This window comes from Sinocyclocheilus rhinocerous, unplaced genomic scaffold (assembly GCF_001515625.1).
Source record: "Sinocyclocheilus rhinocerous isolate Xijiao unplaced genomic scaffold, SAMN03320098_v1.1 scaffold62, whole genome shotgun sequence".
Lineage (NCBI taxonomy): Eukaryota > Metazoa > Chordata > Actinopteri > Cypriniformes > Cyprinidae > Sinocyclocheilus > Sinocyclocheilus rhinocerous.
Genome location: NW_015656585.1, coordinates 2754943 through 2772554, shown reverse-complemented (window position 1 = coordinate 2772554; position 17612 = coordinate 2754943). Strand labels below are relative to the sequence as shown.

Genomic DNA, 17612 nt, shown 5'->3' with positions numbered 1-17612 from the left:
TTCGCCACCGGCTCACTTTAAGCGCTGCTCTTGTGAAAAACAAGTTAGTGCGCATGCGCACGGCTGCTATCCGTCCCCCTTCTTCCGCTCGCTTTTTGTGCAGTTCTTTGACCGGGACTCAGGAGACAAATAACAGAGAACAGCTGATCAGTGTATTAAAAGAATACGTGGAAGTCTAGACATTTTTCCCCCCACACGTTTAGGTAGAGCCCCACATTAATATTTGAACAGTTTGGTTATAGAGTAACATGTTATAGATTGTTAAGTGAATTTGGGCTCTGGTTACTCTCAGTGGGTATGCACAAAAGGAACAAAATAGAGCTTAGACGATTTATTGCCCCCCCCCAACATATTGGGACTCAAACAATACAATTGATTTTAGTCAACATATTGTTTTACCGTTTGCACCTGAATGCAAAAATGGTTTTAGATGCAGTTAAAGAGATCAATATTGCTCATGGCATGCTGCCATGTTACATTTTGATAAAGATGGTGATTTGATACCAATTGCACCAGTTTTTATATCATAATATATGTCACTTGAACTGAGTATTTGTAGGAACCTCCTTTTTAGTTTTTTTTTTTTTTCAGATATTAGGCCAACTCACTCATCACAACATTTTCATATTTCTATATTCTTAATTTCATATCTTGTTTCTATATTTCATGATTCCTGTTTAAATGGGTTTGTGTTAAACGTTGTGTAAATTCTCTTTTCCATGGTATATGCAGCTTCAGTAGCACCTTTGATGGCACAAGGATCAGTATTAGGTAATTTCACTTGCATTTATCTGCTATAGATCTACAGTATGGTTCAGTTATGAAAATGTATGCGCCACCTAGCGGCTGCACAAACTCTTGCGTCCCTCTGTGTCTTGCTTTAGTCGCGCGTGTGTGAACGAGTTACGCTGGTTTCTGCTGCCCTCTAGGGGTTTGTTGGAGAACAGTAACTTAAAATTTTCCTTTGTGTGCAGTGGAGTTGAAGGTGGAGATATTTGTTCAAATTCTCATTTGAATTTACCTAAAGCGAAACAGACACATCCCCACCTAGTAAAATGCAAGACGTTTTGGGTTTTGATATTAAGATGTTTGAGAGTTTCAAGTTTAGTTTATTTTAAAACTTGGACTTAACATGTGAGACAAAGATTTAAGCAGGGGGTTAAGGTAGGCTATTTGGTGTCTGGTGATTTGTGATGTAGTAGTTTCTCTTGGGATTATTTGTGAGAATTTTAATCCATTACTGTAGCACAGTGGAGCAATCCTCTTTTATTTTCATAGATATTTGTTCAGACTTGTTACAGTCTTACTTGAAAATAATGATCATAACTTTGGTGAAGAATCTCATACAAACAAACAGTGGTTACAGTCGATAGATTATTTCATTATGGACGGAGGTTAAAAGCACAAACAGATAAGCTGCGATATGTTCTGAAAAGAACACAGTATCAACAAAACTGCAGTAATATCATCAAAATAAGTTTTAGTAGTGATTAGAGTTTATAAGGCACAATGTAAAGGGCACCTGAGCTTGAAGGCATGCAGATAAAGCCATGAAGTTCTCATTGACACAGCACAAGTCTGGCTGGTAAAGGACACTAATAAGGCACTTTTGGAGAGGATTATTTAGTGCTTTGGATCATAAACTGGTGCAGATGGAAACAGATGGAAACCAGGCTGAATGGCATGTGGATTTGGATAGATCCCTGCAGCAGCTCCTGAGTGGGGCAGCACTGTAGGGTCATAAAGTCCTGCAGGTGGAGGAGGTAGTTCACCAGGAATAGGCACAAGGTTAGGCTGAGGTGGTGGATATGGCTGGAATCCTCCAGGTGGGCCTTGCCATGGAGGACACTGTTGTTCATCTGCAGTTTTCAATGGTGACAGTCAGGTCATGTGGAAGTTTCATGTTAACTATGCATTTAGACTTTTCTCCAGATGGGATGCGATCTCTAGTCTCTTCGATTATGTATTTTAATCCTCTTTTATTTCTTATGCCAGCGATGAACGTCTGTTGCTGCTTGAGGCTGTACTTTAGCTTGACGTCACGAGATGAAGAGTTGTCAATGTCGACAAAAACTCTGATTGTTTCACCTGCATCAATAATAAGAAAATAGAGATAACATACATCAATAATAAAATAGCTGCTTTGACATTGCAGGCTAGTGTCTTCAGTTCAGGCGGCTTTGACAGTTGCGCTTGAGAGCTATGACGACATCACCTTGCATATAGCCAGTTTTGTCTGTTGATACAGTGAGTGACATTTTCCTGAGCTGAATAGTTTCATCCTTTTGTCTTGTGTGCCAGATTGTGGTTGCTGTATGAAACAAACAAACAAACAAACAAACATATTTAAATAACTAAACTAATATCACATTCAAATTCCTCTATAGGTCACAAGCAAATCTCATTACGTGTGTTCTGATGACAGTAAAGCAGTTACATCATCTCTTTATTTATGTGAATCAATAGATAAGTGCCTAAGAATCAAATTATAATTAATTAATGTTATATTATAGAATTATAATTCATACCAGTAAATGATCATTGGTCGCATCATTTCTGGGCACAAAGGATAATTCCAGATGTTTAAAAGATGTTGGCGTCAGTGGCCTCTTCAGTTTTACCATAAAGACATACTTCACCCAGCCATGAATGTATGTAAAAGATGGAGGCATATTTCTGAAATTAGAGATTAAAATAGTGTCTCACAAATGACTGAAAAGTGCTGTAGTGCATTATGTGGTCATGTATGCAATACATATATATTAGAAAATAAGTCCATTGTCACATGCATAATAATAGGTTTTTAATGTATTCAGAATAACAATTAGCACATGTACAATTTATTGATTTTTTAAAATTACATTTAATGTTTATAATTTAGAATAATAAGCAAATAATATGGTTTTATTAAAGCAAATGTTTAAAAATATGCAAACAATATGACTGGCCCTTTTTTAATATTTGTTTTAGAGGATGGTGATGATTTGGCGGTTAAGTTTTGCTTTTAATATCATAACATACTGATGTTCTGTACATTGAGTTTATGGGGTGTTAATCACATATTGTTATTAGTTCACTGTATGCACATATTTACACAATAAAGAACAAATGTCATTGAAGATGTATGTTGAAAGAAAGGAATTCTTCAATAGTATCACTGACTGTTGAGGCAGCTGAAATCTGAATAGAAAAATATGCCTTCCTGGCCTAATCACTGATCCATCTGAGGAACATAAGGCATTAGTACAGCATGAGTTACAAGAGAGTTGTAATGAAGCTTCGCTGGTCTACTGTTAGCAAACGATCTTTTCAGGATTCATATGACTTATATGTCTGAAAGGTATATGAAAACTCTTACTTACAGGTTTCTCCGCTTACAAGAGTGGTATTCCTTTGTTCTTGTCCTGTAGACATCACAGCAAGAAATGTATTTTATCCATTATTATTCTTCATTATTTCTTTATTCTTTACTGCAAACATCTATTTTTCAAACATAATCTGTCCCGACTTTGACTTGTAAGTTTACTGTTGGCATTTATTTTGCATAATACGTATGTGTATTATTCTATTTATATAATAATTTAAACACTAATACTATACTAATGATACTAGTAATTCAATTTTTAATATATTTTATAGATATTTATGTATATCTTGCACACAATGTCACCTTTCTTTGAGCTCTCTTGAATGAAGTATTGCTTTAGTTTGAAGTATCTCTCATGGTCACGGTAGGTTCTTTCATCATCGCCGGATTTTTCAGTCCAGCGTACCTTTGCGTCCCCCGTCAGCTTCACAACAAAACTGTCCACTTTTATTTCTTTGGTTACTTCCAAAATAACTCGTCCCTCTACATTATCCCTACTAGTATAAATATTGCTTTCATTAATTGGGTCATAACGAAGACTGAGCTCTTTGATGCAGCCTGACATTTAAAAAAAAAAATGTTGTATGTACGTATGCACACTAGACTAAATATTCAAAGACAACTACATGCTGGTTCTTCCTGTTCTCATGAGTGAAGCAGGAGTGACAAAGGTCACTCAAAAAAAATATATTTTTGAGGGAGTGCCACTTCATACACCTGCCTGGTCAGCACTGATCTTTCAGTTCAGAGTTCACAGTGATAGATGGAGTCCTGATTGGCCGAGGGACCTGCTTGTTTACCACAACAGAAGATGAATCTTATCTTTAATAAGGATGTAGCAAGAGATGAGCAAAACATTTATACAAAAAAAGTAAGATTATGCATACACACAATAGTGTTTACAGGTTCACTTGTCAGCTTGAAGTGCAGCATTTAGTATGTCATCCTGGACAACAGAGTATCACACCAATTATTACTAGTATGCTTACCTTTTTAATGGCCAATAATGATGCCTTCATGATTCAGATATTCCTGATTCCCGACTTCTGTAATTTTGAGTGTAGATATGCGTATCCAGCTGTTGCTGGATAATCAATCAACTGTTGCAAATAATTTTGAAAGTATTTTAAAATCTCCATGAAATAAGAATGAGCAATTCTTTTTTTTTTTAATGGAATGTTGAAGTTTTTATTACAAATGATGTATACATGCACATAATTGTATTTATTTATTTATTTATTTATGTATTTATTTATTTACATGTCCTCATAATCTTTAATCAAAAAATATTAACATTCCCACCGCTCATATCTTTTCTGATGACGTGTGCACTGGAGTGAAGGTTGGGCAATAAAGTTGTCCAAAGACCAGATGAGTTTCAATCACTCCCCTCCAGCAACCTGTTACTCACTTGAAATTATCGTTTATTTAGTTTGCAGTGGCCACTATCAACAGTCTAATCAATTCCTAATGGACAAAAAATTATTTACATTCTACAATTTTTTTTCTTGTTTAAAAAGCTGTTTCGTTCAGAAATATGTCACATAGGAGAGACAAGTCAGCCACAATTTCTGTTTCATGCCAAATCTTCTTAGGATGTCAATAAGAACTCCTGACTCCGGGGATAGAGACCCAATTTGAGAAAATATATGTATGCAGCTTCAGTACCATCCTTTGTAAAAGATGGCATGAGGAGGTGAAGCATAAAGAATACTGAGGAGTATTTTATTAGAGGATTCAGATCTTTTCAGATCACTTGCAAGTTTATCTGCTGTAGGCTTACATCGATCAGCCACAACATTAAAACTGTAGGTTCCCCTCGTGCTGTCAAAACAGCTCTGATACTTTGAGGCACGGACTCCATAAGACCTCTGAATGTGTCCTGTGGCATCTGGCACCAAGACATTAGAACTAGGGAGGAAACTGTTGTTCAGGTGGAAGAATAACCACAGGAAATCGGACTGCTGGATCTGCTGCAAAAGACACATCCAGAGAGACCTGAAAAACAATCATGTTTTTGCTTTACTCTTTGGTAGAATGTCTGAAACCAGTATTGTTATAAAATATTTTACCACAAAATAAAAAGGACTTAAAAATTTTGTAAAAATTACAGGGATATTTTACTCAAAAATCACCAACACACTGTTTGGTTTTTCTGCAGCACACAAACAAATATATTCTGAATTTCAAAAAGAAAAAAAAAAGTTTCAGTTGTTTTTGTCCATACATTGTAACCAGGGGCGTAGCCATCATCTGCTCACCAAGCCTGCATTTATTCATCAGGCTTGGTGAACAGAAGAGACTTCTTTAAAAAACATGAACAATCTTACTGTTAAAAAACTTTTGACTGGTAGTGTATAGGCAACTTTAATTTTTCTCTCATTTCTAGCTTTTAATTGGCTTAGAAATCAGATAACTGCTGGACAATAACCAATAATAATGATTTGTTTATATACTACAAACACTTTTTTATCACATAATAATAAGGCAGAATAGTTTCAATACTTTAATAAATGCTATGTCAGTTCCCCTTCAGGAACTCGAGCTGCGTCGAGATTCGCTTTTGGGCCCCTGCGTGACCGCGTTCTGAAGCACGTGTAAAATCAGTCCAATGGAGCAGCGAGATCAAGCAGATAGTATCTCAAATCCGGTCCGAGGACTGGTTTGTTAAGATAGATCTCAAAGACGCTTATTTCCATGTTTCCATCTTTCATCAACACTGGAAGTTCCTGAGGTTTGCTTTCGGGGGCGAAGCATACCAAAATCGAGTTCTTCCCTTTGGCCTGTCACTCTCACCCCGCACTTTCACGAAGTGTGTGGATGCTGCTCTGGCTCCTCTGCGACTCCAGGGCATGCACATACTCAATTACATCGACGATTGGTTAATACTAGCTCAATCGGAGCAGATGGCGGCTCGGCATCGAGATGTCGTCCTCGCCCATATGAGAGAGCTGGGGTTAAGACTAAACGCCAAGAAGAGTGTACTTTCTCCACTACAGAGAACCACTTATTTAGGCGTGGTGTGGGACTCAACCTCGATGCAGGCACGTTTGTCTCCTGCTCGAATTGAGTCAATCCTCACGACAGTCAGGAGAGTAAGAGAAGGCCAATCACTCACTGTCAAACAATTTCAAAGGCTGTTGGGCCTGATGGCAGCAGCGTCCAACGTGATACCTTTTGGCCTGCTGTACATGAGACCCTTGCAGTGGTGGCTCAGAACCAAGGGAATTTCCCCGAGGGGGAATCCGCTTCGCATGATCAAGGTCATCGTGTAACGCTAACGACAGATGCCTCTCTCACGGGTTGGGGGGCGGTCATGAGCGGCCGCTCTGCCCAGGGTCTGTGGGAAGACCATCATTTCACTTGGCACATCAACTGCCTGGAGATTCTGGCCGTGTTTCGAGCTCTGACACACTTCCTTCCAGACCTAAGGGGACATCGTGTGCTTGTCTGCACAGACAACACATCGGTGGTCTCCTACATCAATGGCCGGGATGGGGTCCGTCTGTTGCTAGTAGCCCCATTCTGGCCGGCCCGAGTATGGTTCTCGGACCTGGTGTCCCTCCTCGACGGCTCTCCGCTGGAGATTCCGATCAGGAGGGACCTCCTCTCTCAGGCTCGTGACGTCTCGCTGCTCCATTGGGCTGATTTGACACGTGCTTCAGAACGCGGTCACGCAAGGGCGTTCCCAAAGCAAATCTCGACGCAGCTCGAGTTCCTGAAGGGGAACGTCTCTAGGTTACGTATGTAACCATGGTTCCCCGAGGGAACGAGACGCTGCGTCTCTTTGCCATACTCCCTGCATCCCTCCAGGCGCTACTTCATCGAAGCTAACTTGCGCTCTGCCGGATGCGCTTTTATACTTCCTGGCGCTCACGTCACCCTGCTCGTGACGTCTCGCTGCTCCATTGGACTGATTTTACACGTGCTTCAGAACGCGGTCACGCAGGGGCGTTCCCAAAGCGAATCTCGACACAGCGTCTCGTTCCCTTGGGGAACCATGGTTACATACATAACCTAGAGACGTTAGCACTGCATTGTTCATATACTTTATTTATTACCTGGAGATGACTTGACAAACACAAATAAACCATATTGTCGCAATCGTATATTTAATGTCTTCATGGTTCCAAACGTTTCTGTTTTTCTGAAAACAACTGTTTTCATACAGCGATAGCTGGACGACTTTCTGCGCGAGAGCGCCCTCCGGCTTCGAGTATGAATGAAACACACACTGCACAGAATGTTTAGCGCTCCGTGATGTTCATCTCGCTTTATCTAACCCTCAAGTCATCCTAGGTCAGTGGTTCCCAAACCTGTCCTGGAGGACCCCCTGCCCTGCACATTTTGTATGTCTACCTAATCAGACACACCCAATTTAGTTCTTGCACTCTCTACTAACGAGCTGATGAGTGGAATCAGGTGTGTTAGATAAGGGTGACATACAAAAGGTGCAGGGCAGGGGGGCCTCCAGGAAAGGTTTGGGAACCACTGTCCTAGGTGTATATGACTTTCTTCTTTCAGACGAATCCAGTCGGATTTATATTAAAAATGGTCTTTTTAATAATCACTTTAATCTAGCTTGCACCAACAGTTGTACACGGAAGCAGCTCTGGGAGGATGACGTATGAGTTCAGCATACGTCATGTATATATTTATATTAATATAATTTATATAATTATATCATACAGAAACAAGCACTAACATTTGCTTGACCAGCCACAACATCAGCATAACAGTTACTGCAAAATTATTTACCTCCAACTCTCTTTGCAGAACACCCAATCCCTGTTCCCTGCATCTCCCTCCTGCATAATCTGTTTTTCTTTTTCTCCTTGTAGCTGGAAATCAGCTCACAGACCATTTGCGGGCTATATATATATATTTTTTTTAATAATTACACTCTTGCTTGCGAGAACTCCGGTCTGACGCACGCGGGTTCTCGCGTTATTTCCTTATCACTTCTCGCGTGTTTTGTTGTGAAACGTAGTTTGCAGACCAGACAGAGCTGTCGGCGATTCTTCCTATTGTGAAGTCATGCAGTGTGAAACCCCCTGTCGCCGATCCATCGTGCAATGTGAACACAACAGCAACTGAATGCTACCCCAGATAGTCACGCAGTGTGAAAACAACCGCGATCCGACGAGTTTGAAAATCGTGCAGTGTGAACTCGGCATAAGGGCAAACCAGATGTGATGGCATGTCGTTGCAAAATTCTGTGGTACTGTTAAGTCACCAACAGTGTCACCACAAAGCACCCCCACACCTCCTTCTCCATGCTTCACAGTGGGAACCAAACCCAGCAGGCACAGGATGTCAATATAACGTCAGGTTGACGTTGCATTTTGGTTGAGAATGAAAATTGGGTTGACGTCAGTATTTGACACTAATTTGGCATTGACTTTTGGATTTTGGTTACACAACCTAAAAACAACAAATATCAGTGTCAGCTGATGTTGGTATTGGACATCAAATTAACATTGACATTAAACATTGAATTGACATCAAATTTTGATCACCCAATGTCGCAACCAAATATCAACATTTCATGACATTATGTGCCTGCTAGGAACATTCAGGAATTATTCGTTCACCCTCTCTACGTCTAACAAAGACATGGTGGTTAGAACCAAAAATCTCCAATTTGCACTCATCAGACCAAAGGACAGTTTTCCACTAATCTAATGTCCATTCCTTGTGTTTCTTAGCCCAAACAATTCAACCATGAAGGCCTGACTCACAGAGTCTGCTCTGAACAGTGGAAATATGTCTGCTGAGTTCAATTTGAGGTGCTGTCTATAGGCGGATTCTGAGGCTGGTAATTCTAATAAACTTATCCTCTGCAGCAGAGGAACGGTCCTCATGAGAGCCAGTTAAATCATAGCGTTTGATGGTTTTGGCAGCTGCACTTCGGGGTACATTCAAATTTATTGAGATTTTTCATATTGACTGACTTTCATTTCTTAAAGTAATGATGGACTGTCTATTCTTTTTACTTGATGAATTTGAATTTTATACAGTAGCTGTAGTAGCACTAATAGGGCTATTGACTCACACTTTCTCTGCACAAGACAGCTGATGGTCTAAAGCACAGAGAAGGTGTGTCCAAACTTTTGACTGGTAGGGTGTATGTACACACACACACACACACACACACACACAAAATATAATATAAATATTACACACAAACATGTATTTATTTATTTATTCTGAATAAGTTAACATACCTGTATATACTATAATTTACTACTTAAAAAAACAAAAACTTGCATACAGTATTATTAAAGCAAATAGTCTAGAATAATAAGCAATTAATATGATTTACATCTGCTTTTTCGTAGAATGATAATGATTTGTGGGTCAATTTTACTTTCATGTTATAACTGATTGGGAACTGGAAGAAAGCAGAATTTTTATGGACAGTTTTATGCTCTTGTTTATTTACTCACTTGTTCTGTATATTGTGGCTGTGAATGACACCTGCCGAATATTATTTTACTGTGCACATGTTTACACATTAAAGAGCAACTACAATTGAAGATGAAGATTTTGAAAAGCACATCAGTAGTATCACTCACTGTTGAGGCAGCTGAAATCTGAATGGAAAAACATGACTTCCTGGCCTAATCATTGGTCCATCTGATGAACAATAAGGCATGTTAATATGGGTTATAATAGAGTTTTTCCAACACGCATATTTAGTTCACTATCAGCAAACAATCTTTTCAGGTTTCATGTAAATTATAAAATAAGTGTTTTATGTAATTTATTTTTTTTATGCAGTTTACTTAGGTATATTAGTAAATTAGTTATGCAAGGTATATGAAACCAATTTACTTACAAGTCTCTCTATTTATAAGAATTTTATTCTTTTCACATTGTCCTGTAGACATTACAGCAAGAAATAAAAGTAGTCAGTTATTAGTGCTTCACATTTTTATTACACAATTTCTTTACTGCAAACCAACTTCTTTTTTTTTATTTTGCAAGTTCACTGAGCATTTATTTTGCATCTGTCTTGTTTATGAATGCACACCTCTATATGTGTACATTGTGTGTATTATTTTATTTATATAGTAATTTAATACTACTACTATTAATAATAATTGTATAATTTTTTATATTTAAAGTTGTCTATATTGTGCAACCTCACCTTTCTTTGAGCTCTCTTGAATGAAATATTGCCTTAGTTTAAAGTATCTTTCATGGTCATTATAGGTTGTTTTGTTGGTAGTCCAGCTCACATTTGCATCCCCCGTCAGCTTTACAAACAAACTGTCCACCTTTATTTCTTTGGTTATTTCCAAAACAAGTCATCCCTCCACAATATCCCCACTAGTAAAAGTATTGCTTTCATTAATTGGGTCATAGTGAAGACTGAGCTTTTTGATGGATTTTGACATTTTATTTTCTACGTCTGTACACTAGACATTCAAATACAGCGCAGCTGGGAGGCTCCTCTCGTTTGCCTGACTAAAGCAGAATTGACATTCCTGTGAAATAAAAGATGGGTTGAGGGTGTGACGCTTCCTACAATTGCCTGGTTAGCAATCTTTGAACATTGCGTAACATTGGCTATTCCACAGGGTTTTATAATTTTCAGTTTACTTTAACATAAACTGAATATATGTAACCTGGAGACGTTTTCCAGCGGACTCGGTTTTGGGCGACTCTCTTCAGCTGGGCCCACGACCATCCGGCTGCCTTCATCTCTACACTTTATTTGCTCCGTTTTATTTTGTGAAACCTTACTATATATATGGAATTTATAACCGTTTTATAAAAGCGATAAGCCCTGTGAAGCCATGGTAAACCACGGCCTCTTGCTTTATTTCATCATGGATGGAGGTCAAAAGTGCAAATGCAGTACAGTACTAAGAAAAAGCTGCAATATTTTCAAAACAACACGGTATCAATACAAGTGCAGTACTATCAATATATGTTTCACTAGGAGTGGTTAGAGATAAAGGGTATATTTTTCATTATCAAGAACTGCTGCTTATAGACCTTATGCTACAGAGAAACAAGCAAGCATAAGCAGCGATCTTTAGAATGTTGTGTTTAAACTTGTTTTGCAGTAGCTCTGTATGCCAAAGAGTAATTAGCTGGTGAAGTGGATTTACTTATTGTAAAGTCAACATAAAATGATCAAGACCACTAAAATGTTTGAAACAGGTGTCATAAATGTCAGTAGACCGGGAACATTTTAAAATGAGCGGTTCATACATAAATCCATAAGATCTTAGCCTTATGCTGTGTAAATGAACTGAAGACAGAAGACAATGAGTGCAGTTCTGAAAAGGGGCAGGGCTACATAAGGTCTATACATTCCCTGTGAAATGAAAAATGTGCTAAGCTTAAAGGAACACTCCACTATTTTTGAAAATAGGCTCATTTTCCAACTCCCCTAGAGTTAAACAGTTGAGTTTTACCGTTTTCGAATCCATTCAGCCAATCTCCGGGTCTGGTGGTAGCACTTTTAGCTGTAGCTTAGCATAGATCATTGAATCTGATTAGACCGTTATCATCTCGCTCAAAAATGACCAAAGAGTTTCTATATTTTTCCTATTTAAAACTTGACTCTTCTGTAGTTACATCGTGTACTAAGACCGACGGAAGATGAAAAGTTGTGATTTTCTATGCCGATATGGCTAAGAACTATACTCTCATTCCCGTGTAATAATCAAGGAACTTTGCTGCCGTACCATGGGTGCAGCAGGCGCAATGATATTACGCATATCTAGCCATATCGCCTTGAAAATAACAACTTTTCATTTTCTGTCGGTCTTAGTACACGATGTGCCTACAGAAGAGTCAAGTTTTAAATAGGAAAAATATAGAAACTCTTTGGTCATTTTTGAGCGAGATGTTAACGGTCTAATCAGATTCAATGATCTATGCTAAGCTACAGATAAAAGTGCTACCGCCAGACCCGGAGATCGGCTGAATGGATTCGAAAACGGTAAAACTCAACTGTTTAACTCTAGGGGAGTTGGAAAATGAGCCTATTTTCAAAAATAGTGGAGTGTTCATTTAAAATGCACAACAATAGGCAATGAGCTTGCAGATAGAAGGCATGCAGACATTAAGTTCTCATTGACAGCATAAATGGTGCTCAGAGGTTTGGCTGGCGAAGGAGACTAATAAGGCACATTAGGAGAGGATTCTTTAGTACTTTGATTTGGATCATAAACTGGTGCAGAAGGAGCCGGATGGAAACCAGGCTGGATGGCATGTGGATTTGGATAGACCCCTGCAGCAGCTCCTGGATAGGGCAGCACTGTAGGGTCATACAGATTGGGGTAAAGTCCTGCAGGTGGAGGAGGTAGTTCACCAGGAATAGGCACAAGGTTAGGCTGAGGTGGTGGATATGGCTGGAATCCTCCAGGTGGGCCTTGCCATGGAGGACACTGTTGTTCAGCTGGAAGAATGACCACAGGAAATTTGACTTCTGGATCTGATGCAAAAGACACATCCAGATACACCTGAAAGATAATCATGTTTTTGCTTTACTCTATGATAGAAAGTCTTGTTAAACTGAACTATTGCTTTAAATATGGCAATACTACAGAAGACAAAATAGCACCTTGAGTTCATACTGCACTTTTAGAATTCTGCAGTTTTCAATGGTGACAGTCAGGTCATGTGGAAGGGTCATGTCCACTATGAATTTTGACTTTTCTCCAGAAGGGATGCGATCTCTAGTCTCTTTGACTATATACTTGAATCCTCTATTAGTGCTTTTGCCAGCGATGAATGTCTGTTGCTGCTTGAGGCCGTACTTTAGCTTGACGTCACGAGATGAAGAGTTGTCAATGTCGACAAAAACTCTGATTGTTTCACCTGCATAAATTATTACAATTAGAGACAACATACAACAATAAAAAAATATATATACACTATAGTGTTTCTATACAAGTTGCAAATTTAAATTATGTAAAAATTATTTAGAGATGACACACAGATATCCAGTGTGTTTAGAAGAACACAGTAGCTGAATATCAATGGAAAGTGATGTCAACTAATTTTGATCAGTCTTTCACTTGAGAATGACTAGAGTTTGAGATGCTATAAGAAGATATTGCTCTGCTGTTATTTTCGTCCCTGAGCAAATTATTAGTCTTTATTAGCTGCATTACTTTTTTAATGCAGATTAATCAGTCTTCTCAGCAAATGTTTTTCTATCGTAGTTTATGCCCATGTCTTCATATCTAATAAAAAATTTATGCATTATAAGTGAACATACATTTTTTTATACAAATTTGGAAAATGTTATTTGCATGTTCCTTGGTAACTCTCAGAATTTTTATGCAATATCTCAAAATGTGTTAATGGAAACCCAACAATTGACACTGCAGGCTAGTGTCTTCAGTTTAAGTAGCTTTGACAGAGAGCTACACATGTGACATGATCACCTTGCATATAGCCAGTTTTTTCAGCTGTTACAGTCATTGACATTTTTCCTGAGCCAAAAAGTTTCATCCTCTTGTCTTGTGTGCCAGATTGTGGTTGCTGTATGAAAAAAACAACAACATATTGAATCGAGTGAACTAAAATGACATTAACTTCCTCTAAGTTTTAAATCACAGACACATACTTTAAATCGCATTACTGGAGTTCTGATGACAGTTTATAAACCAGATAGATCCAGTCCTTGATTATGATTGGCTGAGCCGTGTTCAAAGCCATTGTAAATTACTCTGGAAACACATACCTGTGATCTCTTTACATCAGTTTTACTGTGCCACTATGTGTTGCTTGGCAAACATGCTGCTATCCGAATTACATTGCTTGGTGGATGAATAAGATTTATTCTGTTTTGAAATTAATAATATTAATAATAATAATAATATATTGCTGCTGTGTTTACTTTATGAACAAAATAAATACCTGATGGAACAAACATTTTATAAAAACAATTAGCCACTCATTAGCCATGCCCCTTAGCCATTCTTAATTCACTATATACTATATACAGCTTATTGGGACTAATTGCATTAACTGATCTCTTTATTAATGTGAATCAATAGATGAGTCAAACATGGTATTGTAATTCATACCAGTAAGTGATCTTCGGTCCCATAATTTCTCAGCACAAAGGTTAATTCTGTATGTGTAGCAGATGTTGACTTCCAAGGCCTGCTCAGCTTTACTGTCAAGACATACTTAACCCAGCCATGAAATCCTTTAAAAGATGGAGGCATATTTCTGAAATTATGGAAATATAAAACTATTTAGTTTCTGACAAGCATTACAGTGTTTAATATGTCATATAAACAGTACATATGCATTAGCAAAAAGTACAGATATATACACACACACTTTCAGTCAAAAGTTTGGACACCCCTTGTTATTCAGTTTTTTTATTTTTTTTTTTTTTATTGTTTTCAACATTATATATTAATACTGAAGACATTGAAATTGAAAGAACAAATATGGAATTTTGTAGTCAACAAAAATGTTAAATAACCTATAATCTTTTTTTTTTTCCCTCGATTCTTCAAAGTAGCCACCTTTTGCTTTGATGACAGCTTTGCACACTCTTGGCATTCACTCAGTCAGCCTCTTAAGGTAGTCACCTGGAATGGTTTTCCAACAATCTTGAAGGAGTTCCCAGAGGTGTTGAGTACTTGATGACTGATTTTCCTTCACTCTCCTGTCCAACTCATCCCAAACCATATCAACTGGATTTAGATCGGGTGATTGTGGATGCCAGGTCAACTAATATAGCACACCATCACGCTCCTTCTTGGACAAATAGTTCTTACATATCCTAGAGGTGTGTTTGGGGTCATTGTCCTGTTGAAAAATGATGATGGCCCCACTAAGTGCAAACCAGAAAAGATGGCATGTCGCTGCAAAATGCTGTGGTATCCATGCTGGTTAAGTGTCACTAGCAAAGCACCCCCACACCATCACAACTCCTCCTCCATGCTTCACAGTGCGATACACACATTCAGGAACCGTTCGATCACCCTCTTTACGGCGTTTAGAAACAAAAATCTCAAATTTCCACTCATCAGACCAAAGGAACGTTTTTCACTAATTAAATGTCCATTTTTTTGTGTTTCTTGGCCCAAGCAACTCTCTTCTGCTTTTTGTTCTTCTGAAGTAGTGGTTTCTTTGCCACAATTTGACCAATAGGCCTGACTCACAAAGTCTCTTCTGAACAGTGGATGTTGAAACATGTCTGCCACTTGAACTCTGAGAAGCATTTGTAATCTGAGGTGCTGTTAATAGGCAGATTCTGAGGCTGGTAATTCTAATAAACGTATTCTCTGCAGCAGCGGTAGCTTGTGGTCTTCCTTTCCTGGGATGGTCCTCATAAGAGCCTGTTTCATCATAGCGTTTGATGGTTTTGTCAACTGCACTTGGGGATATATTCAAAGTTCTTTAGATTTTTCCAACCTAGGCTCACTGGAAATACGTGCCTCTATACGTGCCTACATTTCTGCAACACCGTAATTATATACCTATATGTACGAATCACTACTTTCACACAAAGTATGATTTACAGGTACAGAGTTTTGATTAATAAAGGCTAATTATCACACAATTACTTGCAGAATATTATGTTACGACTTCAAAACAATTTTAACATCCTGCACACTTTGAAAACGGATACTTTCGAACATTGTCGTCACATATACGACATCATACCGGACAGCGCGCTACATCTGCCGGGCTTTCAGCTGTTCAGAGCAGATTGCGATGCAGAATCAACAGGGAAATCGCGTGGCGGCGTGACATGCTTTTACATCAATGAGAGGTGTTGTACAGATATAACTGTGTTAAAGAAGATGTGCTGTCCCGATCTAGAAGTGCTCTTCATTAACTGTAAGCCTTTCTACTTGCCACGGGAGTTTTGCTCATTCATTCTCGTAAGTGTCTACATACCACCGCAAGCGCACGTGAGCCTGGCTTTACAGAAACTCGCTGATCAGATCACAGACACAGAACAACATTACCCGGACTCTGTTTTAATCATTCTCGGGGACTTTAATAAAGCAAATCTCTCCCGTGAACTGCCAGAATACATACAGCATGTTACATGTCCCACCAGAGACAGTAATATATATTGGATCACTGTTACACAACAATAAGGGATGCATATCACTCTGTCCCACGGGAAGCTTTGGGGCTCTCTGATCACTGTTTGGTTCATCTTATACTTACAGGTAGAAACTGAAATCAGCTAAACCTGTATTAAGGACTGTAAATGGACTAATGAAACAGAGCGGGATTTCACAAGCCTGTTTCGACCTCACTGATTGGAGTGTTTTTGAAGCTGCTGCAAACGATCTGGATGAGCTCACAGAAACTGTAAGATCTTATATCAGTTTCTGTGAAGATATGTGCATTCCTACCAGGACTCATTTAACTTACAACAATGACAAACCATGATTCACTGCAAAACTCAGACTGATCCGTCATGCCAAAGAAGATGCTTACAGGAAGGGGGACAAAGTCTTGTGTAAACAGGCCAAGCACACTGGAAAAGGAGATCAGAGCGGCAAAGATGAATTATTCTGAAAAGCTAAGAATTAAGTTCTCTTCCAGTGACACAGCATCAGTGTGGAAAGGTCTGAAAGACATCACCAACTACAAGACACCATCCCCCAGCACTGCAGACAATCAACAACTGGCAGACGATCTCAATGAGTTTTATTACAGGTTTGAAAAAACACCCCACACCCGCTCTGAACACCTCTCCACACAACCATTCACACCTCCAGCAACCCCCCTCTCCCCCACACCGGCAATTCAGATCAGTGAAGACGAGGTGCGCCAGGTCTTCCGGAAGCAGAAAAGGAAAAAAGCACCAGGCCCAGTCTGTCTGAAATCCTGTGCTGACCAGCTGGCCCCCATCTTCACACAGATCTTCAACAGATCACTGAAGCTGTGCGAAGTCCCTTCATGCTTCAAACGCTCCACCATCATCCCCATCCCAAAGAAACCCAAAATTACAGGACTAAATGACTACAGGCCTGTGGCTTTAACGTCTGTGGTCATGAAGTCTTTTGAAAAACTGGTGCTGGCCCACCTGAAGGACATCACTGGACCCTTGCTGGATCCTCTTCAGTTTGCCTACAGAGCAAACAGGTCTGTGGACGATGCAGTAAACATGGGACTGCATTATGTTCTGCAACATCTAGACAGACCAGGGACTTATGTGAGGATCCTGTTCGTGGACTTCAGCTCGGCCTTTAACACTATCATCCCAAACCACCTCCTGCCCAAACTA

General features: G+C 39.0%; 1 protein-coding gene and 1 pseudogene across 1 annotated transcript in view; both read right to left on the bottom strand.

The window, feature by feature from the left end:
- Positions 1–1855: 1855 nt before the first annotated feature.
- LOC107720217 (arrestin domain-containing protein 3-like) overlaps positions 1856–17612 on the bottom strand; it is a 23603-nt pseudogene continuing 7846 nt past the window's right edge.
- Positions 12501–17612, bottom strand: part of LOC107720179 (arrestin domain-containing protein 3-like) — a 12921-nt gene continuing 7809 nt past the window's right edge. Inside the window, exons 4-7 of the mRNA XM_016527810.1 lie at positions 14428–14575; positions 13783–13879; positions 12954–13210; positions 12501–12852 (exon numbers count right to left, since the gene is read on the bottom strand). Of these exons, the coding sequence (XP_016383296.1) occupies positions 12508–12852; positions 12954–13210; positions 13783–13879; positions 14428–14575 (847 nt within the window). The 3' untranslated portion in view covers positions 12501–12507. The remainder of the gene's footprint in view (positions 12853–12953; positions 13211–13782; positions 13880–14427; positions 14576–17612) is intronic.